Below are 22,640 nucleotides of genomic sequence, written 5' to 3'. Positions count from 1 at the left end.
TCCACCTCAGATCATCGGGCGTCAGATTCTCACGAGGAGTGTGCAGCCTCGGACCCTGGCACGCACACTTCGCAGTAGGGCTCGCGCTCCTGTGATTACCTAATGCCGCTGGTCTGACAGCAGGCGGGGCTCAGGTGGTAACAGGAGCCGTGGGAAGTGGCTTTAAATACACGTGAAGCTTCGCTAACTCACCTGCCCTTCCCCTCCTGCTGTGGGCCCGGTTCCTGCCCAAGGACCAACAGTGGGCTGTGGCCTAGGGGTTGGGGACCCCTGTAGTAAGCTGTAATATAGTGTAAACCTAGCTTTTATGTACAAATGGGAAACCAAGCAAACTGTGCGACTCATTTTATAGCAAGGTTCCCTTTATTGCGGGGATCTGGAGCTGAGCCCCCAGAGTCCCAAGATCTGTCTGGATAGGTCTCTCCGTGTCTTCAGAGTTGTGGAGGGGGTCAGAGTACCCCTTGGATGTAGCTAATCTCCGTGCTATGCACTGGTGTGTCTCACGGATGCGTATCTGGGAAAACCCTCGTCCTCTGTTGCATCAGGCTTAACGCGAAGCCGATGGCCGATGTTAGGGACACTCTTCTGCTCGTTGCTCGTTAACTGCTTTCTCTGATGATGCATGACGTTAACCAGCTGCTCGGTGGTTCTCGGCTCCCGGGGTGGGACAGCCGCTCTGCCTGTGGAAGAGATCTCCTCCCCCGGAGATTGGATGGCTGTGCTTGACACTCAAGGGTTGTTCTCTCCTTGTGACTTCGCAGAGAGGGTGGTACAAGACCGAGAACGAGTACTACTTGCTGCAGTTCACGCTGACCGTGCGCTGTCTGTACTACACCAGCTTCAGCCTGGAGCTGTGCTGGCAGCCCCCGCCGGCCGAGCGGCCCTTCTACTCCCTCCCCTGGATGCTCGCCTACGTCTTCTACTACCCAGTCTTCCACAACGGGCCCGTCCTCAGCTTCCCGGAGTTCATCGCGCAGGTAGAGCCTTTCGAGGATTGCATGGGCGTTCCTGCCCGTGATGCTTCTGTCCTTGTTTATGTGATCACTCGTGAGTCTTTTCATACTGTTTTTGTTGAGTCGCTCAGTCGTGTCTGACTCTTTGCAACCCCATGGACGGTAGCCCACCAGGCTCCTCTGTCCGTGGGATTCTCCGGGCAAGAATCCTGGAGTGGGTTGCCATTTCCTTCTCCAGAGGATCTTCTGACCCAGGGATTGAACCCATGTCTTCTGCATTGGCAGGTGGATTCTTTACTGTGGAGCCACCAGGAAGCCCATACTTGGTATTCTGATAAGAAGTGAAATACTGTGCGGAAATAAGCCTTCGAATGAAGGTCACCGTGTCTCTTGTGTATGTGGGCTGTAGGGCCCCCCACCCAGATTCCCAGTGGACTGTGGCAGCCAGAAGTAATTACTGGGCACCACCAGGAACCTGGGGTGGGCATCCCAGGCAGGCCAGCCCCAGAGAAAGAAAACCGGGTTTTCATGGACTTACTGGGAAAATGGAAGGAGACACTGACTAAGCGGTTGGTTGGCAAATAGTTGGTGCCCTTTTATTTTCACAGACTCCTTATGAAGTAGCTCTTCCGTGGCTGGGGGATTGTTCAGGGGAACCTGGGTGGGATGACAGAGTGGGGTTGAAGGGGGTTTGAAGGCCGTGCAGTGGTGTGTCTTCAGGTCTGGGTGTCTCTTTCTGCCCAGGACGGCGCCTGCCTCCTGGACAGCAGTCTTGTCCGAGGCTCACAGCAAGCTGCCTTCATCATTCCCACCTCATTTCCCCTCCTGCTTTGGATTCCTTCCCTCGTTCCGCAGCCAGCCTCGTGGAAGCTGTGTACTAGGTTAATGCACCCAAAGTATGAGTAATCAGTGATGCCTAAAAACAGGGTTTCTCCAAGAATATTCCTGCCCCCACCCCCCAACGAAAGAATCCTCATGGAGGTGAGAATAGTAAGTGCTTGCACGTATGTGTGTAGGCACACACGTGTGTACACATGCACACACGGGGGGCCTGGACACGTTGAAGAGCAGGGCCAGCAGCACTGTTTCACACTTCTGGAGGGGACACCCCACAAGGTGCCCCCTGCACAAATAGGAGGATGCTTAGAAATCCCTTATTTTGCCTTAAAAATTTCACATTGTATTCAAAACATTACATTTCTGCATTAAACAATAACTTAATGCTTAAAAATTGCCAGTTAAATCATTAAACTTTTTCCCTCTCCGCAAATGTTTAAGGGAAATTGATATTCTAGGTGGATGTATTGATATGTTTAGCATATGGTTTCTCATACTTCAATTTGGGTTACCTGGGAGCATTCTTTTGCCATGGAGGAATTTAAAATCCATGTTTGAAAATCACGGTTAAAGTTGTTGTGTAAAAGCCAGGGGTGGTTTAGTGATGGCAGCTGATCTTCCAACTCAGTGATTCTTTTTTTTTTCAAACTTTAAACTTTTTATTTTGTTTTGGGGTATAGCTGATTAACAATGCTCTGGTAGTTTCAGGTAGACAGTGAAGAGACTCAGCCATGCACACACATGCCATTCTCCCCACATCCGTCTCCCATCCAGGCTGCCGTGCAACACTGAGCAGCATTTCATGTGCTATGCAACAGGCCCTGGCTGGTTATCCATTTTGAATACAGCAGTGTGTACATGACCTTCCCAAAGTTCCCAACTATTCCTTTTCCCCCAGCAACCGTAAGTTTGTTTTCTAAGTCTGTGAGTCTCTTTCTGTTTTGTAAGTTCATTTGTATCATATCTTTTTAGATTCCACATGGAAGGGATGTCATATGATAATTTTCCTTCTCTGTCTGACTTACTTCACTCCGTGTGACCGTCTCTAGGCCCATCCGTGTCGCTGCACGTGGTCTATTTCACTCTTTTCAATGGCTACCGACTCAGTGACTCTTAAAGTGGGGTCCCTGGACCCGTGGCTGCAGCCTCACGTGGGAACTCGTCAGACGTGCAGATTCTCAGGCCCTGCCCCAGACCTACTGAATCAGAACCCTGGGAGCGGGGCTCCAGAGTGTGGTCCTGATGCTGCGAGGTGGAGAATCACTTTCCTAAGTTTTTTCAGAAGAGGAACTTCTTCTCTGGAGGTGGGGGCCCTCCTTAGAGGATCGGGGTGGGGTAGGCCCAGTGTAGGGTGGGTTCAGTTCATCCACATTATGTCTCTTTAACAACTTCCTTGTTGGAGAAGGAAACAGCAACCCACTCCAGGATTCTTGCCTGGGAAATCCCACGGACAGAGGAGCCTGGGGGCTGCAGTATATGGGGTCGCAGAGAGTCAGAAGCGACTGAGTGTGCATGCACGGCACGGCCATTGTAAGTTTTAAATTTTAACATTGCAGTCAATAGCTTTTGGACTAAATACCCACAGCACACCCCCACCCTTCCTTGAAGCCAGATAATCTTTCTCAGAGAAACATAGACTAAACCCATTAAGAGGAAACAAATTATTTTCCAAACCGCCTCTTATCCATTAAGGAGCTTATCCCTGTGGGATCACTTCTCTGTTTGGCAGATCACCATTCTTTTTAGTTCTTGTCTCCTCCTTTCTGACTGTCCCCTGTAGAGTCTTAAGGGAATTTGAGAGGTGGGTTGCAGGGTCCTGAATCTGTCACATAGAGACGAGCTCTGAGAGCATCGCTCACCTGAATCCTTAGCCACAGGCTCTCATTCTCTCGAGTTTCTGCCAATAGGGACTCAGGTATGGAGACTCTGGGCTGCACCTCTGTCTATTCTTTCTCTTTTTTTACCCCTTTCTAAATGGTAGCAGTTGCAGAAAGCAGAAACGCAAAGAGGCAAATTGAAGCCTTTCTTTGTAATCTGGGAGGATTCCTGGAAAAGTCAGCTTAGAAATGGCAAGATGTTTAATAAGGTACAGGGCAATAAAAAGACAAGCGATTTCTGTGGTTGCTGGGGGTGTTTATGGGCACTCAACTCCTATGAGAAAAACGGGTCTAAAAGGAGAGCAGTTAAACTACTAAGGAGCTGACCTCATAGAGTGAAAGGATTCCATCAGAGACGCCGGGAGGGGAAAGACTGGGAGGGGATGGAGAAAAGCTGGCCGGCAGAGCTTGTAATCAAGGTATGCTCTGAACAAGTGCTCGCGCGAATGAGTGAACGTCACAGGAGACGGTAGAGTTGAAATTTTGGTCCTTAGTCTCTCAGGCCAGCGTGCCCAGACTCTGAAGAACAGGAGGAGACTTGCCACCAGGGGGCAGCAGAGCCTCACTGTGGAAACCCACCCACCCCGCAAACCACAGTGGTTAAAATGAGAGCCGTAGGTCCACCCGAGACTTCTTTCGGAGAAGGCGATGACACCCCTCTCCAGTACTCTTCCCTGGAAAATCCCATGGATGGAGGAGCCTGGTAGGCTGCAGTCCATGGGGTCGCTAAGAGTCAGACACGACTGAGCGACTTCACTTTCACTTTTCACTTTCATGCATTGGAGAAGGAAATGGCAACCCACTCCAGTGTTCTGGAGAATCCCAGGGACGGGGGAGCCTGGTGGGCTGCCGTCTATGGGGTCGCACAGAGTCGGACATGACTGAAGCGACTTAGCAGCAGTAGCAGTAGGTCCACCTGAGACTTCTTTCGCTCATTTTTTTTTTTTTCCTTTAGTGTGTAAATTTACATACCCAAGATGAAACAAGCATAGAAGAGGAGCCTCTGTAATACATGGCATGTGATATATGTACACATCAATCACCAACAGGGAAAACTGGGCCTGTCAACAGGCCCCAGTGTTAACTCAAAGGTCATCTCTGATGGCGTTTGGAGTTGGAGAAATATGGGCCTCGTTTGTGTTTCTCCCAGGGGTCTGTGGAACTCAGAAAACGAGCCAGGGGTAAGGTGGGGGACAGTGTGGGGGAGGTCTAGGGAAAGGCAGGAAATGCTGTTTATTTGCTGAGCTTGGAGCCTGGGGCCACCCCATCCTACTCTGAGCAGGCTGACTCGTGCAGTGAGGAGCTGCTGTGTGTGTTGGGGGGCACTGGGGGGGACTTTCCTTGCGCTTCTGCCCCAAGGGGAAGAAAGTGAAAGTGAAAGTCACTCAGTCGTGTCCGACTCTTTGCGAGCCCATGGACTATACAGTCCATGGAATTCTCCAGGCAAGAATACTGGAGTGGGTAGCCTTTCCCTTCTCCAGGGGATCTTTCCAACCCAGGGATTGAGCCCAGGTCTCCTACAGTGCAGGTGGATTCTTCACTAGCTGAGCTACCAGGGAAGCCCAAGATTACTGGAGTGGGTAGCCTATCCCTTCTCCAGAGGATTGTCCCAACCCAGGAATCGAACCAGGATCTCCTGTGTTGCAGGCGGATTCTTTACCAACTGAGCTATGAGGGAAGCCCTGAGGGGAAGACAGTGCTTAAATAGGGAACGTGGTTGATGGTTAAGAGCAAAACTCCTGAGCCCAGCCCTTTAGTTACAGGGTTTGAATCCCTGCTCTGCTTTGGCTTGAGAGCATTTGGTGAGTTACTCACCTTATTTGTGACTGCATTTCCTTTTATCAGTATGATGGAAAAAATAATAATACCCCCTAGATAGAATTGTTGTAAGGACTAAATGATTTCGTCTAGATAATGTGGCTTGACGTGTTGTACACCCTGTTATTGTCGTTACTGTTATCCAAAACTGAGCGTCATTTCTGGAGTATGTTGTTGGAGGAGGTCACTGAAAGGCTGGGATGACTGGTTGACCCTCAGTCTGGACCTGGGCAGTCAGAGGCTCCTGACCCCTCCCCTGCCCTTGGAATGTACTTTCTGCCCACCATTCTCAGGCTGGGAGCCATTTCTGGGGCATAGGTTTGACCTTGAGAGAGGAAGGTGTCGTTCAGACCAGCTGAACTCCCTACGTGACTAAACCCAGAACAGGCCTCTGTTTCAACTTTAAAATTCTGCTGGTGGATGCAGAGATCTGCTGGTGTTGTGACACCCACTACGAGGCCTGTCTGTCAGCTCCCTGGGTTATTAATCCTGCCCTGCCGGTCCAAGCAGCCCACTTGTTTCTTCGGTCTATCCTTATAAATGCTGGGCTGGAGGAAGCACAAGCTGAAATCAAGATTGCCGGGAGAAAGATCAATAACCTCAGATATGCAGATGACACCACCCTTATGGCAGAAAGTGAAGGGGAACTAAAGAGCCTCTTGATGAAAGTGAAAGAGGAGAGTGAAAAAGTTGGCTTAAAGCTCAACATTCAGAAAACGAAGATCATGGCATCCGGTCCCATCACTTTATGGGAAATGAGGTGGGGAAACAGTGGAAACAGTGGCTGACTGTATTTTTCTGGGCTCACAAATCACTGCAGATGGTGATTGCAGCCATGAAATTAAAAGACACTTACTCCTTGGACGGAAAGTTATGACCAACCTAGATAGCATATTAAAAAGCAGAGACGTTACTTTGCTGACAAAGGTCCGTCTAGTCAAGGCTTTGATTTTTCCAATGGTCATGTATGGATGTGAGAGTTGGACTGTAAAGAAAGCTAAGCACCGAAGAATTGAAGCTTTTGACCTGTGGTGTTGGAGAAGACTCTTGAGAGTCCCTTGGACTGCAAGGAGATCCAACCAGTCCATCCTAAAGGAGATCAGTCCTGGGTGCTCATTGGAAGGACTGAAGTTGAAGCTGAAACTGCAATACTTTGGCCACCTGATGCGAAGAGCTGACTTACTGGAAAAGACCCTGATGCTGGGAAAGATTGAGGGCAGGAGAAGGGGACAACAGAGGATGAGATGGCTGGATGGCATCATCAACTCGATGGACGTGAGTTTGAGTGAACTCCGGGAGTTGGTGATGGACAGGGAGGCCTGGCGTGCTGCGGTTCATGGGGTTGCAGGGAGTCGGACACGACCGAGTGACTGAACTGAACTGGACTGTCCTCTGGGAACCAGGGGCCGGTTTCAGGTCTCACCTGGGGAGGCTCCCACGGGTGAGAACTAACATCTGTTTATGTCAGACCCGAGGCCCTGGGGTCTGGGCTGGTAGGTGAGGGCGGCAGTGGGGGCCATTCTGGGCACGATTCTGGGCAGGGGCCATCCTAGGCCTCAGAGGAGGTCAGCGGAGGATAGATGCAGGCCGTGGCTGCAGGGGTGGGCTCAGTCCCTGAGCGACCAGCGCTGGCAGTCACTGTCCCAGTCAGACCACTCAGGGTTTGGGGTAGGCTCCAGAAGGCACCTGCGGTGATGCTGACCCTGAGGAATACTCACTGAGTACTCACCCCAACCAGGCTTTCCATGTTCTAACATGTTTTATCCTAGCAACAGCCCAAGGAGTAAGACATTGTTATTCCCACTTCACAGACAGTAACATGGAGGCAAAGAGAGGCTAATAGAGTGCATGTTGGGGTAGGGGGGTGAAGACTGGAGCCTTGTTGCCAGCTCGGTGACCCTCACAGGAATTAGAGTGAGGATGCAGTGTGACATGGTGGACGTGTGGGTCTGGACACTCAGGCTGGCCAGGCCAGGTCCCAGTCCTGCGGCCGCTACCCTGACTTCAGGCTCCATTTGCTGTTCTGGCAGACACCAGTGGGTACCACCTGCCTTGGTCTGGATGCAGTGAGGGTCTGACTAGGGAATCATTTATTGGGGAAGGTGTATGGCCTGAGACTGTGGGCTGGAGAGAAATGCCCTCGTTATAAAGCAACAAGACTTGGGCCGCAGTGCCCTGGAGCCAAGTGCGGAGGCTGGAGCGGAGGTGACTCGGTTGAACAGCTGTGTCTGGGGAAGGCTTCTCTGGTGCTCTCCAATGTGGGTATTATTCATGTGTGAAAGAACCTTTCAGCTTTGAGAACTGTCACCTTGAATCATTAGAATATCTCTGAAAGGCTTTGATGTTCCTTTTTATGCAATTTGCATGAAATGAGGTTTTAAAAGATAATGTGTTTTACAATGCACTTTGCAGATGAGTTAATGTGTGTTTTTTCGTGGAGTCTTGACTAAAAATTCCCATTGGCGGCAGTTTCCAGTGGTCTTAAGGTTGGCACTGACCTCGGTTTAAAACATCTCTGGTGAAATGCTTTGCATGCCGAGGTTGAATAATGAGCAGCCCTGCTCGTTAGGCGAGCTGTGTGTGGTGCGTCTTTTCTTCCTGCCGGATCGACAAGGGACAGATGCAGTTTTTTAAATAAAAGGGAGACAACTCGATGGAAGGTATACAGGGATTGTGATAATGACACGACTCTAAAGAAAAGCTGATATCCATTCTTTTTAAAGTAAAAACAAATAGAGTGAAAAACTGGGTTGTTTTCCTTCTGCTGCGTTTGCTGGTGCAATTAAGGAACAGACATTTCTCATACTCTGACTGGGGAGGCACCCAGCATCAAAACGGCAGCACTGCAGAGAAAAGCCCAGCCCTTCTGGTCCTGGGGTGCCGCATAATTATGCCTTTTTCAGCCTGGGGAGGAAGCTGGGCCCTGGGGAACGTAGGTAAGTCATTAGCTGGAAGCCAGTCAGGCACACAACGCACCTTGTGTTTCTTCCTAATTACAGATCTTCGGGTCCCTCTAGATGGTGCCTTGTTTGGGGAAGGAAAGGAGGGCCTCTGGGCTGTCCGTGGCATGTGGTCGCCTGAGCTGCAGGCGATTGGCCAGACTTTCCCGATCGCCTGGCGGGGTCCTTTGTCCTGATCCGGCAGAGGCTCTCCTGTCTCTTCTCTGCTCCCGGGAACAGGGCTGCACAGCCAGTGGTGCCCCGAGACCACAGGTGCAGCTCTGGTCCTCAGGGGGACCTGAGCTGGGGGGTTAGCTGTCTGCTCATGGGCCTGCAGGGCATGTGCACCGTTGCTTATTTAGAAGCCGGAGACAGTTGTGCAAAGATGGTCTTCGGTCAGTTCTGCTTGTGAGTTGTTATCACGTTCAATCAGGGAAGCTGCTTTCCTCCGAAAGTCTGGCACCAAGAAAGGCCCTGCCCACTGGCCTAGAGTGGAGTTAGGGGCCTCTTGGGTCTTGGCTCAGCTGATTGCCTTGGTGTGAACTGTTCTAGCTGCCACAGACTGATGGACACTCTGTTCGTCATTATTTCTTCATTTGCTGACGCTCATTAAGTCCAAATGAGTTTGCTTTGTTAGACGGTATTTGTTTTCCTCTTTCTTACTCCACTCTGTATGATAGTCTCTAGGTCCATCTGTGTCTCTTCAAAGGACCCAAATTTGTTCTTTTTAATGGCCAAATAATATTCCACTGTGTAATATATGTGCCATATCTTTTTTTATCCATCCATCTGTTGATGGATATCTAGATTGCTTCCATGTCCTGGCTATTGTAGATAGTGCTGCAATGAATATTGGGGTGTATGTGTCTTTGTGAATTTTGAGCTAGAAAAGGATTGATTTTGAACAAAGGGGAACTTAGCGTATAGCTAAGAAAATCTCTGAGTGAGGTGGGAAGGTAGTTGTTGTTTTTCACTAAGTTGTATCTGACTCTTTGCAATCCCGTGGACAGTAGCCCACCAGGCTCCTCTTTCCGTGGGTTTTTCCAGGCAAGAATACTGGAGTAGGTTGTTATTTCCTTCTGCAGGGGATCTTCCCAACCTAGGGATTGAACCTGAGTCTCCTGAATGGCAAGCGGGTTCTTTACCACTGAGCCGCCAGGGAAGCCCCAAAGTGGGACGGTAAGGAGAAATAAAGATGGGGCTGGCGCAGAAGAGAGAGAGAGGCAGGCCTGCTTGTTGAGGATGCCGTGCTCCCCAAAGCATTTTTGACAAGAAGGGTGCGGAAGCAGAGCGCTTGTCTCTCTAGTGGAGAGGACCAATGCCTTTACGCTATTATAAACTTGCATTACTCCCCCCAGTTACAGAAATAGTAACAGTTTAAAATAACTGAAGACCCTTACCATCCAAAGATTACCATCACTGCTGCCATTTTGGTGTCTCTCTCTCTCTCTCTCCAGCCTTTCATGATTTATGCAGATAGGTATCAAACAATAGTGTTTTGTGACTATGTACGATTGAGGTGCGCTTGTGCACGTAACCAAGCCCCAAGCCCCTCCTGTTGGGCCTTTCGTGATTGCCTTTTTCTGCTCAAGTAATGCAGACACGAGGGATCAGGCAGCTCGGGGGTCTCTTAACTGAGGATTTTGCCATTCACTGGCTCACTGATGCTCTGCTGTGGACTTTGTAGGGTCTTGCAGAGCACGCACGCTTGAGGTAAGGATTCAGATGAAAACCACCCTCAGTTATTCCTGGAGAAGGAAAGCGGTGGGGCGTTGCACTGGATGTGGCTGTAATTACAGTGAACTGTGATCCGTGCCAGGCTGCAAGCTGAGGCTTAGCTCCCTGGATAACCTCGCCAGCCAGCACTCCCCTGGCAGACATGGTGGCATGGGTCTTTCAAAGCCATTATTAATACTTTGTTTCCTAACACGTTATCTTTCTCAGGTGAGCTGAAGAAAATGAAAGGAAAAAGGAAATTCCTGTAGTTTGATCGTCTTACATTAAAAAAGTTAAACCAACAGCTCTCCTGGGTGTAGCTAACCCAGTGGATGACAAAAGGGGGAAAGCCATCCACGCAGGTGATTGCAGTTTCACTGTGCCAGCCCGAATTTCTTGGTCTGGCTTCTTGCTGGAAGAGGACAGTTTGAGACCGCAAGCTAGCCTAACGCCGAGGCCCAAGAAAGGATTCTGCACCCTCCACCCCAGCAGCAACCCTGCAAAAATCCAGGGCAGAGGGCAATTCCTGATGTATCATGTATATGCTCAAGAATGGAATAAAAATGAATTCCTGGGAGTGTAGGTCACCCGTCACCTCTCAGGGCTGTGCCTGCAGCCCCTCCTGGCTGCAGTGGGACCCAGCGCGCCCTGATGGTTAGAGGAGAGGAGAAGTCAGAGAAGCACGCCCAGGTCACTTTCCCCAGGGCCGGCCTCCCTAGTTTCTGCGGTGTCTGGAGCCGTACTTGTCAAAGGCTGAATTGAGTCCATATCCTCTGCCCGCCAATGTGTGTAGCTACAAGTTCGCAATTAAGGCATCCACGTCCCCTCTGCATTTCAAGGCAGCCTTCAGCCTAATAAAATCATATCAGTGTAACATCCAGAAAACTTATGTACGCTCCCTTGGTTTTTTGTTTGTTTGCTTTGGCTTGTTTTTTGATTGCACCGGGTCTTCATTGCAGCATGCAGGATCTAAATTCCCTGATTGTGGATCACACTAGGGCCCCCGGCACTGGGAGTGCAGAGTCTTAGCCACTCAACTACCAAGGAAGTCTCTCTGTTGTTTTTGTGTGTTGGTCTAGGATACATCAGGAATTGCCCTCTGCCCTGGATTTTTGCAGGGCTGCTGCTGGGGTGGAGGGTGCAGAATCCCTTCTTGGGCCTCGGCATTGGGCTAGCTTGCGGCCCCCACAAGCTATATTCTTACTCTGGGATAGAGTATTCTAACTCGGATGTGACTTTTAAAAGACTTTAATTGAAACATAATTTGATTTACAGTGTTTGCAGTAGTTTCAGGTATACAGCAAATGATTCAGTTACATGTGCTCAGTCACTTCAGTCGTGTCCGACTCTTTGCGACCCTGTGGACTGTAGCCTGCCAGGCTCCTCTGTCCATGGGATTCTCCAGGCAAGAACACTGGAGTGGGTTGCCATTCCCTCCTGCAGGGGGCCTTCCCCCCTTCCAGGGATCAAACCCACGTCTCTATGTCTCCTGTACTGGCAGGTGGGTTCTTTACCACTAGCTGTCTATTTGTTTACTCTTTTTAAGATTCTTTTCCTTTATAGGTTATTACAACATACTGAATATAGTTCTCTGTGCTATACAGTAGGTCCTTGTCTATTATCTATTTTATATATAGTAGTGTGTGTCTGTTAATCCCAAACTGTTAATTTATCCACCACCCCCCGCCCCCCTTTCCCCTTTGGTAACCATAAGCTTGGTTTCTATGTCTGGGAGTCTGTTTCTGTGTTCTAAATAAGTTCATTTGTATCATTTCTTAAGATTCCACGTATATGTGATATCATATGAGATTTATCAGACATAATTCTTTTCATCCAAGAGCACCGAGTGTTTCCAAGGCAAACTAAACCAACCCTCCATTCGGAGATAACAGTGATAATGAGAACTTATAAAAAAAGTTGCCTGGGGGACTCTGAAAGGTTTTAAAAACGGTGGCGCCATCCGATGACTTCTTTCGTTTCCCCTTTAGATGCAGCAGCAGGAGCAGAGCTCGCCGAAGACCAGCCTCTCCATCCTTGCCTTGGGGCTGGGCCGTCTCCTCTTCTACTGGTGGCTGGCAGAGCTGATGGTTCATCTCATGTACATGCACGCCATCTACAGCAGTGCCTCCCTCCTGAGGGCCGTCTCGAGCTGGACCTTAGGTAACTGGAGAGATCGCCGGCGGTAGAACAAGCGTCAGGAGCGAGCTTCACGGGGAAGCTGGTCAGAGAGCAGACAGGGGTGTGGTTGCCTTCAGCAAACCCTGTATTTTTTAACCACATTCCTCTTGTGGCCAAGATGACGCATGCGTGAAGTGGCCGACAGAGGTGAGGGCCAGGTTTGTGGGCTGGGAGCCGAGGATGGTAGCAGCCCCTCTTCCTGATGGAATTCCTGCTAAGCTCAGCTGGGTCTGCATCTTCCTGGTGTGGCCAGCACTGCACTTGACAGGAGTCCCTGCTAAGAGCTGGTGCTGTAAGACCGAGTTCTGTAGTCATCCTTGTTTTCGTGTACGATGTAAAGCAGAGTGTAAAGCTTTAGAGTCAGACAGATACAGGCTTTATTGAAGTGTAGTTGATTTACGTTGTATTAGTTTCAGGTGTATAGCAAAGTGATTTGGTTGTACATATACGTGTGTGTGTGTGTGTGTGTGTGTGTGTGTGTGTGTGCACGTGAGCACGTGCGCTCTGTGCTTAGTTGCTCAGTCATGTCCGACTGTTTGTGACCCCATGGACTGCAGCCCGCCAGGCTCCTCTGTCCATGGGGATTCCCCAGGCAAGAATACTCGAGGAGGTTGCCATGCTCTCCTCCAGGGGATCTTCCTGACCCAGGAATCAAACCCAGGTCTCCCGCATTGCAGGCAGATTCTTTACTGACTGAGCCACCAGGGAAGCCCATATGTGTTTCACTTATAGGTTATTACAAATATTGGGTATAGTTCCCAGTAGATTCTTGTTGGTCATCTACTTTATGTGTAGTAGTGTGTGTCTGTTAATCCTAAACCGCTAATTTATTCCTCCCCCCAATTTTCCCCTTGGTAACTGTAAGTTTGTTTTCTTTGTCTGTGAATGTATCCCTATTTTGTCAAAAGTTCATTGGCATCATTTTTTAGACTCCACATATAGGTGATATCGGGCTTCCCTGATAGGTCAGTTGAAAAGGAATCTGCCTGCAATGCAGGAGACCCCAGTTCAGTTCCTGGGTCAGGAAGATCCCCTGGAGAAGGGATAGGCTACCCACTCCAGTATTCTTGGGCTTCCCTGGTGGCTTAGCTGGTAAAGAATCTGCCTGCAATGCGGGAGACCTGGGTTCAATCCCTGGGTTGGGAAGATCCCCTGGAGAAGGGAAAGGCTACCCACTCCAGTACTCTGGCCTGGAGAATTCCAGGCACTGTATAGTCCATGGGGTTACAAAGAGTCGGACATGACTGAGTGACTTTAACTTCACATAGGTGATATCATATTTGTCTTTCTCAGGCTGACTTCACTTAGTATGATAATCTTTAAGTCCATCCATGTTGCTGCAGATGGCAACATTTCATTCTTTTTTATGGCTGAGTAATATTCCAGCTGTGTGTGTGTGTGTGTGTGTGTGTGTGTGTGTGTGAGTGTGTGTATGTGTGTGAGTGTGTGTATGTATGCATGTGTGTGTGTATGTATGTATTTGTATAAACTATATATACCACATCTTCTTTATCCGTTCATAGTCAGCTGTAGGTTTGAACCTTGGCTCCATCAGCCGCTAGTGGGCAGCCTTTGACAGTTTGCTGCAACTCTCTGCATCTTCACCTGTTCAGTGAGCAGACTCACCTTTGCAGGATTGTCTGGAAGGTTAAGTGAAACCATGTCTGGTAGGTAGAATTAATGGTACATGCTCATGTAGGCCCCTCTGTTGGCCCTTATTTCTTATCTACCCATTTCTTTTGGAGGAGGGCATGGCAACCCATTCCAGTATTCTTGCCTGGAGAACCCCCAAGGACAGAGGAGCCTGGCAGGCTACAGTCCATGGGGTTGCAAAGAGTTGGACATGACTGAGCAGCTAAGCAAAGCACCCATTTCTTTATATCTGATCGTAGGTGGGGTGGAGGTCTTATTTCCTCAGCAGGACACCCTATTAAGTCTCTAGTATAAGACTTCTCTGTATATGCCACTGTTCTTTATTCCTCTGGCAAAAACAGCAGAGAACATGCTCCTTTCTGAACAAAATCTCCCGTTTCTTTGTTTGTGTTCCTTTCAAGAGCTTCCGTGGTGGCTGAATTCAGCTGTGTGGTCTGACCTCCAGCCTGGGGCTCCGATGGGAAATGGGTGATCTTCCGGTCAGATTAAGCTGCTCTCTGCCGGGGGCAAGAGTAATGGCCTGACTCCTTATCTATTTGGTGATTTATAGATTTTTTTTTTTTTTAAAGAGAAGTCTTGATTGCCCTTGTTATCACATAGGCTTAATCAGAATGTTTTCAAGGAAGATGCCTTTCAGGATTGGGAGAATGCTGAGTTGTTTTAATGAGAGTCTCTTCTTCCCAAAGAAAATCCTTTTTTTTCATAGTTGAAAGTAACTAATAATCTAAGGCTTTAATGATATACTTAGGCAAACAAAATAGGATTAAATGATGGCTGTGCTAAATCAGATCCTGATTGTACTGCATCCAAATTAGGAGATTATCCATTTGGATGATTTTAACTATGAAAACTGGATAGCAAAACTCGAAATGGTGCTTAAACAGTAAGGAAGAGCTGTTGTCTCAGACAGCTAGTATCTTAAGGTCAACACTAAGGGTGGTAACTCCAGTGACTAAGAAAAGTCATCAGTGATCCATTTGGGCGCCTATCACTCAACTGAAGAACTAACCAGAATCCTAGAAGTCCTTAGTTTGTACCCACAATGCCATCACTTTCACCCCCCTCCACAAAGTAACCTGATCTTGGGGTTTATCATTCCTTTTTTTTCTTTTTTTTTAAATAAAAAAAAATTTATTCTTAGAGCCAGTTTAGGGTTAGAGCAAAACTGATAGCTCAGTTCAGGGATTTCCCATCTGTCCCCTGACCCGCACGTGCAGAGCCTCCCGCAGTACCAGTGTTCCCACCAGAGTACACGTTACCGGAGATGAGCGTACCGCGACATGCCATCACCCAGAGCCCCTCTGTGTATTAGAACTGACTCAGTGTCATACAGTCTGCGGGCTGTGCCGGATGTGTAAAGACGTGTGTCCTCCGCTGTGATACACGCAGAGGAGTTTCACAGCCCTGACAGTCCCCAGCGCTCTGTTCATCGCTCCCTCCCCTTTAATCCTGGCAACCACTGGTCTTGTTAATGTCTCCATACTTTTACCTTTTCCAGAATGTTGTGTGGTTGGAATCCTACAGTATGTAGCTTTTTCAGGTTGACATCTCTCACGTAGTAATATGCAACTCAGGGCTCCTCCATGGCTTTTTATGGTTTGATAGCTCATTCAATGTTAGTGCTGAATAATATTGCATTATCTGGATGTAACAGCGTTTATCTGTTTGTCTACTGAAGTATGTCTCAGTTGATTCTAAGCGTCGCGGTTATGAATAAATTTGCTACAAGCATCCACATGCAGGTTTTTATGTGCCTGTAAGTTTTCAAGTCCTTTGAGTAAATACCAATAAATAACCACAATGGCTTGATTTTATGGTAAGAATATGTTTATTTTTGTAAGAAACTGACAAATTGGCGGTTTTTTCCCCAAACTAGCTTTTTTTTTTTTTTTTTAGTTTTCCAAAGTGGTTGTATCATTTTGTGTTCTTACCAACAATGCACGAGAGCCGGTTTCACATATTTGTCAGTATTTGGTGTTGTCAGTATTTTGGATTGTGGCCATTCTAATAGCTGTGTAGCAGTATCTCATTGTTGCTTTAATTTGCAATTCTCTAGTAACATAATGTAGAACATCTTCTTGTATGCTTATTTGCTCTCTGCATATCTTCTTTGGTGAGCTGTCTGTTCAGGTCTTTGCCCATTTTTAAATTGGATTGTTCCTTTTTTAACTGTTGAGTTTTAATGGTTCTTTGTATATTTTAGAGGCCAATCCTTTACCAGATGTCTCTTTTCAAATATTTTCTCCCAGTCTGTGGCTTATCTTCTCATTTTCTTGACAGTGTCTTTAACAGAGCAAAAGTTTTAATTTTTATAAAGTCTAGCTTATCAGTTATCCTTCATCGATCTTGCATTTGGCGTTATATCTTAAAAAGCCACCACCTTGTCTGAGGTCACCTAGGCTTCCTCCTGTGTTATCATCTAAGAGTTTGGTGTTACGTCTTAAAAAGCCGCCGCCATGTCTGCGGTCACCTAGGCTTCCTCCTGTGTTATCGTCTAAGGGTTTTAGAGTTGTGTGCTTTATGTTTAGGTCTATGGGCTATTTCAAGTTAACTTTTGTGAAGGTGTAAGAAATTAGACGTGAATTTCTTCCAGCATCATTTGTTAAAAACACTGTCTTTGCCCCGTTGTATTGTCTTTGCTCCTTTGTCAAAGATCGATCGACTGTGTTTATATTGATGAGTCTATTTCTGGGCTCTCTGTTTGGTTCCATTGATCTTTTTGTTTATTCTTTCACCAGTATCACACTGTCTTGATGAATGTAGCTTTAAAGGAAGTTTTGAAAGCAAAGTAAGTCTTGAAAGTGAGGCAGATAGGGGCAGGCCTTCACCTCTCGTCTTTCCTTCCAGTGCAGGTAGATTATTCTGGGTCTTTTGCCTCTGCATATAAACTTTAGAATCAGTTTGTTGATATCCAGAAAATAACTTGCTAGGATTTTTATTTGGATTGCATTGAATCTCTAGATGGAGTATGGAGGAATTAATATCTTGATATCGTGAGCTTTTCTTTCCACAAACTGGCTGTCTATTTATTTAGTTTTTCTTCAATTTCTTTTTCTTCAGACTTCAGTTTTTCTTCAGAATTTTATAGTTTTCCTCATATATAACTTGCATATATTTTCTCATATTTATACCTAAATATTTTTTGGTATTAATGTAAATAGTACTATGTTTTTAGTTTCAAATTCTATTTGTTTATTGTCAGTAAATAGGAAAGTGATTGACTTTAATATATTAACTTTGTCTTCTGTAACCTTTCTACAATTTTTATTCCAGGAGATTTTGTTGTTGTTGTAATTGTTTCTTTGGGATTTTCTACATTGACACTCATGTCATCTTTAAGCAAGAGTAATTTCTTCCTTCCAAAAATATATAGGACTTCCAGTATTATATGGAAAAGGAATGGTGAGAAGGGGCAGCCTTGGCTTCTTCCTTTCACCATCAAGTATGATGTTTTTAATTTAGTCTCAAACTAGAAAGCTTCTATTTTCTTGCCGTTAAGTATTATGTTACCTGTAGGTTTTTTGTAGATGCTTTTTTACTAAGTTGAGGAAGTTCCTTTCTATTCCTAGTTTGCTGAGAGTTTTTTTTTTTTTGTCATGAATGGGTGTTGGATTTTGTCAAATGCTTCTTTCTTGCATATATTGATATTAGCCATTTTTTCTTCTCTAGCTTGTTGATGTGATGGATTGCATGAACTGATTTTCAGATGTTGAATCAGTCTTGCATACTTGGATAAATCTCATATTTCATGGTGTTTAATTGTTTTTATATATTGATGGATTGATTTGCTAATATTTTGTTGAATTTTTGTGTGTATGTTCATGAGAGATATCGACATGTAGTTTTCTTGTAATATTCAGTTCAGTTCAGTCGCTCAGTCATGTCCAACTCTTTGAGACCCCAGTGTATCCTTAAGAGTTATCCTAAGTGAAATGAAGGAGACAGGCCTTTAGGCCCACGTGTCCTTTAGTCACTGGATGTGGGCCGTGTCAGAAAGGGGTGTGACCTTGGATGAGGCAGCTTTCTCGAGGAGGCGGTCCCCAAAGCAGCTAACAGCTGAGAGTTTTTCTGGTCACATTTCCGTCGACTGGGATAATAAGCCATTCCTTCCTGGAGGAAGATTTGATTAGGATAGCATGGTTTCCATCACAGCAGTTTTCTGTGGAAGTGTCCCCTTGGTCGCTCAGAGCCTTGCTTTCAATAGCTGCTTCGTTCTAGGTGATTACACACAATTATGATTTGATTAGCAGTTTCAACACGGTGCGTGGAACTTCCAGAGTCTCGCTGATTATTACTAGCTGGATTTTTACTGCCTTAAGGCTCTAGGAATCCAGATAATCAAGATTTCCTAGCTTTCCCCTCTAATATCTGCTTGTTAATCAGTCAGTTTCTTCCTTGGAAGTAGTAAAAAAACAACTTTGGATGATTGATGCAGAAAATCAAATGCCTTCAAAGGAAATTGGGTAGGTAGGTAGTTCACAGAATCACAGGGAGGGCTGGACACCTGAATTCGGGGCAGGCAGCCAGGAATCCAAGCCCAGATTATGCCACTGAGCTCCTCTGCGAGGGGGCCACTGCCCTCAGGACAGCTGCTGCTGGCACCGTTCTCTGTACCCCGAACTGTCCACATCGGCACTGGCCTTGGGGTGCCATTGTTAGTGGCAGTGCCACCAGAGTGTCCCTGTCTAAAGGGCAGAGCCTAAGTGGAGTGGAGGGGAGTCTGGGGAGGCTAGTGTCCAGCAGAGTCTACTTTTCTAGTAGAAGGAAGACTGCACCCATGACAAAGACAAAGATGGGGAATTCCCTGAACACAGCAGGATAGATGCTGGACATCTTTAAGCCTTCCCGGGAGCCTTCTGTCCTGTCTCCATCTGGGTTTGTTGATTTCCAGGCCTGCTGCTTAACTGCTGTCCAGGGAAATTCCTTTCTTCGTTATCCTGGGGATTCCTTTTGCTTCTTGTGTGTGTCGGAGGCTTGTTTCCTGGCATACACTTATTCTTTTAGTTGCTCCCCCCGTTTTGACAAAGTATATCCCCCAGTAACCTTTCTGAAAGAAGATGCAGGGGAGGTCAGTTTGGGATTTCTTACATATCTGAGATGATTTTATTCTGCTCTCTTCATGTTCTTTAAACGGTGATGAGGTGTGGTCCTCATGGTTGGAAATCATTTTCCCTCCCCAGCTTTTTGAGTACATTGCCCTATTATCTTCCGGCTTGTGGTGATGCAGTTGAGTCTGATGTCATTCATTTTCTGGATCTTTTGTATGAATTGACTCTTGAGCTTCCTTTCTGGGAGCTTTTAAAGTCTTCTCTTTGTCCAGGTGTTCTTAGTCACCCAGTTGTGTCCGACTGTCTGCAACCCCATGGACTGTAGCCTGCCAGGCTCCCCTCTCCATGGGATTCTCCAGGCAAGAGTACTGGAGCGGGTTGCCATGTACTCCTCCAGGTTCTTCCCCACCCAGGGATTGAACTCATGTCTCTTGTGTCTGCTGCATTGCACATGAACTCTTTACCTGCTGAGCCATCAGGGTTGCCCTCTGTTTGTCTGGAATGCTCTAAAATTTCATAATGTTATGTCCTGGTTTGGGACTGTTATATTTTCATCATTTGAACTAGATAGAGGTTCTTTTGAAAAAAGAAGGTGATTTTCTTTGATCTGGCTAGTATTCTTGAATTATTTTGCTAAGGCATTCCTTACTTCCATATTTTAATTTTAATTTTTTAGCTCTTTCTTTGATGCCTCTCATTCAGTTACTGGACCATTAATTTTCTAATACTTTTTCTTTTATTGTTTTCATCTTTTTTTTTTTTTTACCCCAACTCTGTTCTATGGGCTATTTTCTCAACTGTCTCCTCTTAATCCATCTATTTGTTTTTCTTTCTTTTTTTTTAATTTTTGGTTTTTAGCAGTTTTAATTTTCATGAGCTCTTTTCGTTCTTCCAGTGTTGGTCTTTCCCGCCTTCTGTTTTCATGGATCCTGGCACCTTTTCTTAATTCCCTGATGATGTTACTTATGTGTTTGAAGGGGGCAGTTCTCCTCTGCATTGCTCCTCCTCCCAGGTTCCTGTTTTCTCCTTCGTTTCCTTGGCCTTTCATGTTAATGAATGAGTGGTGACTCTTGGCCCTTTCTTTTTGAGAGTGAGGCTCTTAGAGGTAGGGACAGAGTTTCTTTCTTCAGTTCAGTTCAGTCGCTCAGACGTGTCTGACTCTCTGCAACCCCATGGACTGCAGCATGCCAGGCTTCCCTGTCCATCACCAGCTCCTGGAACTGGTGATGCCATCCGATCATCTCATCCTCTGTCGTCCCCTTCTCCTGCCTTCAGTCTTTCCCAGCATCAGGGTCTGTTCCAGTGAGTCAGTTCTTCGCATGAAGTGGCCGGAGTGTTGGATCAGATTTCTCTCTAACTGACTGTCGTAACCCCAGTTAGGCTGCACATGATGGAAACCTGACTGCAGCAGTAGCACAACCATGTAGGCAATTGTTTTTCTCACATAACAAGAGGTGGGAGGATGGGCAGGTCAGCGCTGGTGCAGCTTCTCAGTGGGTTGCCGTGCCCTTCTCCAGGGGATCTTCCCAACCCAGGGATCGAACCTGGGTCTCCCGCATTGCAGGCAGATTCTGTACCATCTGAGCCACTAGGGAAGTGTAGCTTCTTTAGGGAGTTACAAGTGACCCAGGCTCCTTCTAGCTCTCTGTAGCTTGTGGTCTCGCAATGTCTTAGGCATTATAAGAAGAAAAAAGTTGGAAGACACAGAGGTTAAAGGTGAGTTTCAAATCATGCTTTACCTTTTATTGGAAAAGCAGTAGTTTTCCCAGAAGCCTGATGGAGTAGAAAGTTGCTTATTACGCACATGCCAAGAAACCAAGACATTTAAAAACGGGCATGTGAGGTTAGCTGTGAGATAACACTGTGAGAGCCGGTCTTTCTGTGACTTTTTATTCTCATTATTCCAAATCGTCATTCCCAGCTATGTGCTTTCTTGCCCATTCTCCACTCCTGAACGTAACTTCTCCATGATTTTATGGTCCTTTGCTTCCTCACAAGTTGAAGAGAGTGTATATGAGTGTGTGTGTGTGCGTGTGTGTGCATTCACGCTGTATTTGTATGAATGTGTGTATGTATGTACTCTTTGAATATCTCATACTTGTATGCTTGTCCCAGTGTATCTGTTTTTAAAATTTTTATTGCAGTGCAGTTACTGTACAATACTGTGTTAATTTGTATTATACAGTGAAGTGAATCAGCTATACACATACCCCCTCTTTTTTGGATTTCCTTCCCATTTAGATCAGTGAGTCTGTTTTGAGTGAACCTGTGAGAAGCTGAGAACACTGCTGCTTTGTCCTGAATGTGGTGCCATGTGAACTGTGCATCTGCCCGAGGCTCCCTGTTGGGGACAGGAGAGAACGGCAGTAAAATAAATTTCCTTTTGTTAGGAAAAGATCTCTTCTCATTTTCTGAGGCGATTTCTTTTTGGCAGCCCCCTTTGCTTGGGGCTTCACTTTCTTTTAGGACCCAGACTTTTGAGAAAAAGGAAAGAAAAAGGCTTTTGAGTGGCTACTGAAACATGGAGGCCAGATGTTCATTGTCAAGTTTTGAGGGGGCTGGGGTGGGGAGCTTATTTTTCTGACAGACACCACCTGAGAACGTTTCCCCAGCGGCAGACACTTCTGTGTACATATTTGTCAGATGTTGATGCCTCTGAAGCCAGAGCAAGATGCAAAGATTAGAGTCGCTTGTTCTGTAAAAATTTCTTATGCAGCCTGGAGGATAGGTAGCTGGGACCACTCAAGCAGCAGACCCCTAGAGCAAGGCATCTGAGACTGTCTCTTGTAGCCTCTGTGGTTATGCTTGCCTCTCTGATTATCCCACCTCCTGTGGCATTCCTTTTAGGTTCTCGGTCATTCTCTGTGGCCAACAGTCCTCCATGGTTAAAGTCTGAACTTGGGTTGATATCCCTAGGGGAAAAACGATTAGGTTAGGTGTGTTAACATTTCTAGTCCGCTGCACTGTTTGATTTGTGGGAAGTGAGACCTTACTTCTGGATATTTTTGGGTAGTTAAAATTCACTAAGAAAATGTACTCAGCCTTCAGAAGCGTGGATGATGAATTATTTCCTTCCAGCATTTCTTAGCAGGATCTCAGGCTCACTCAGTGTCCTTACAAATAACTCAAAAAAAAAAAAAAAAAAAAAAATCGAGACACGAGATCTTATCATGCTAACAAATCTCTTTCCTGGTCTGCAGACCTATGAACAAGAACATAAATACCATTTACTCTTGTGCTCTTTACCCTTGAGTCTGTCTCCAGCCATGTTCCTGGCAGTTCTGCTGCAAAAATTATGAACATTAGAATCTTAGGGATGGAAACTAGAAATTTCATAGAGCTTCAGTTTAAGACCTTCTTATAGCGTCCGTGGCTAAAGGTATAGAGCCAAGGCTGAAAGATGGATTGGCCTAATACAGCTAGTCCCAAATTATTGTCCAAGACAGGAGAATAGAAGCCAGGGGTAGAAAGTCCAGTAGGTTTTGAGTTGGGTGACCAGGGTCATGAGAACTAGGAGGCTGTCCTGAATTGCTGAGAAGGAGCTCTGCAGGCGAAGATGGGGTTTTAGAAACAATACTGACTAAACGAGATGATGAGTTTAAAGCTACAGTTACAAAAAAA

At 46.5% G+C, this 22,640-nt stretch overlaps 1 protein-coding gene across 8 annotated transcripts in view; it reads left to right on the top strand.

Moving 5' to 3' along the window:
* HHAT (hedgehog acyltransferase) overlaps positions 1-22,640 on the top strand; it is a 376,524-nt gene that overhangs the window by 76,254 nt on the left and 277,630 nt on the right. For 7 of the 8 annotated variants that reach the window (XR_003029814.2, XR_003029815.2, XM_024976884.2 and 4 more), the window contains 2 exons: positions 762-977; positions 12,129-12,300. Coding sequence is in view for 6 of the 8 variants with exons in the window: in XM_024976884.2 (XP_024832652.1) it covers positions 762-977; positions 12,129-12,300 (388 nt within the window). In the remaining 2 variants the exon portion in view is untranslated. The remainder of the gene's footprint in view (positions 1-761; positions 978-12,128; positions 12,301-22,640) is intronic. The other variant, XM_024976890.2, reaches the window with a different exon arrangement.

Source organism: Bos taurus, chromosome 16, assembly GCF_002263795.3.
Source record: "Bos taurus isolate L1 Dominette 01449 registration number 42190680 breed Hereford chromosome 16, ARS-UCD2.0, whole genome shotgun sequence".
NCBI classification, from domain to species: domain Eukaryota; kingdom Metazoa; phylum Chordata; class Mammalia; order Artiodactyla; family Bovidae; genus Bos; species Bos taurus.
This window is presented reverse-complemented; position numbering and strand designations above follow the sequence as displayed.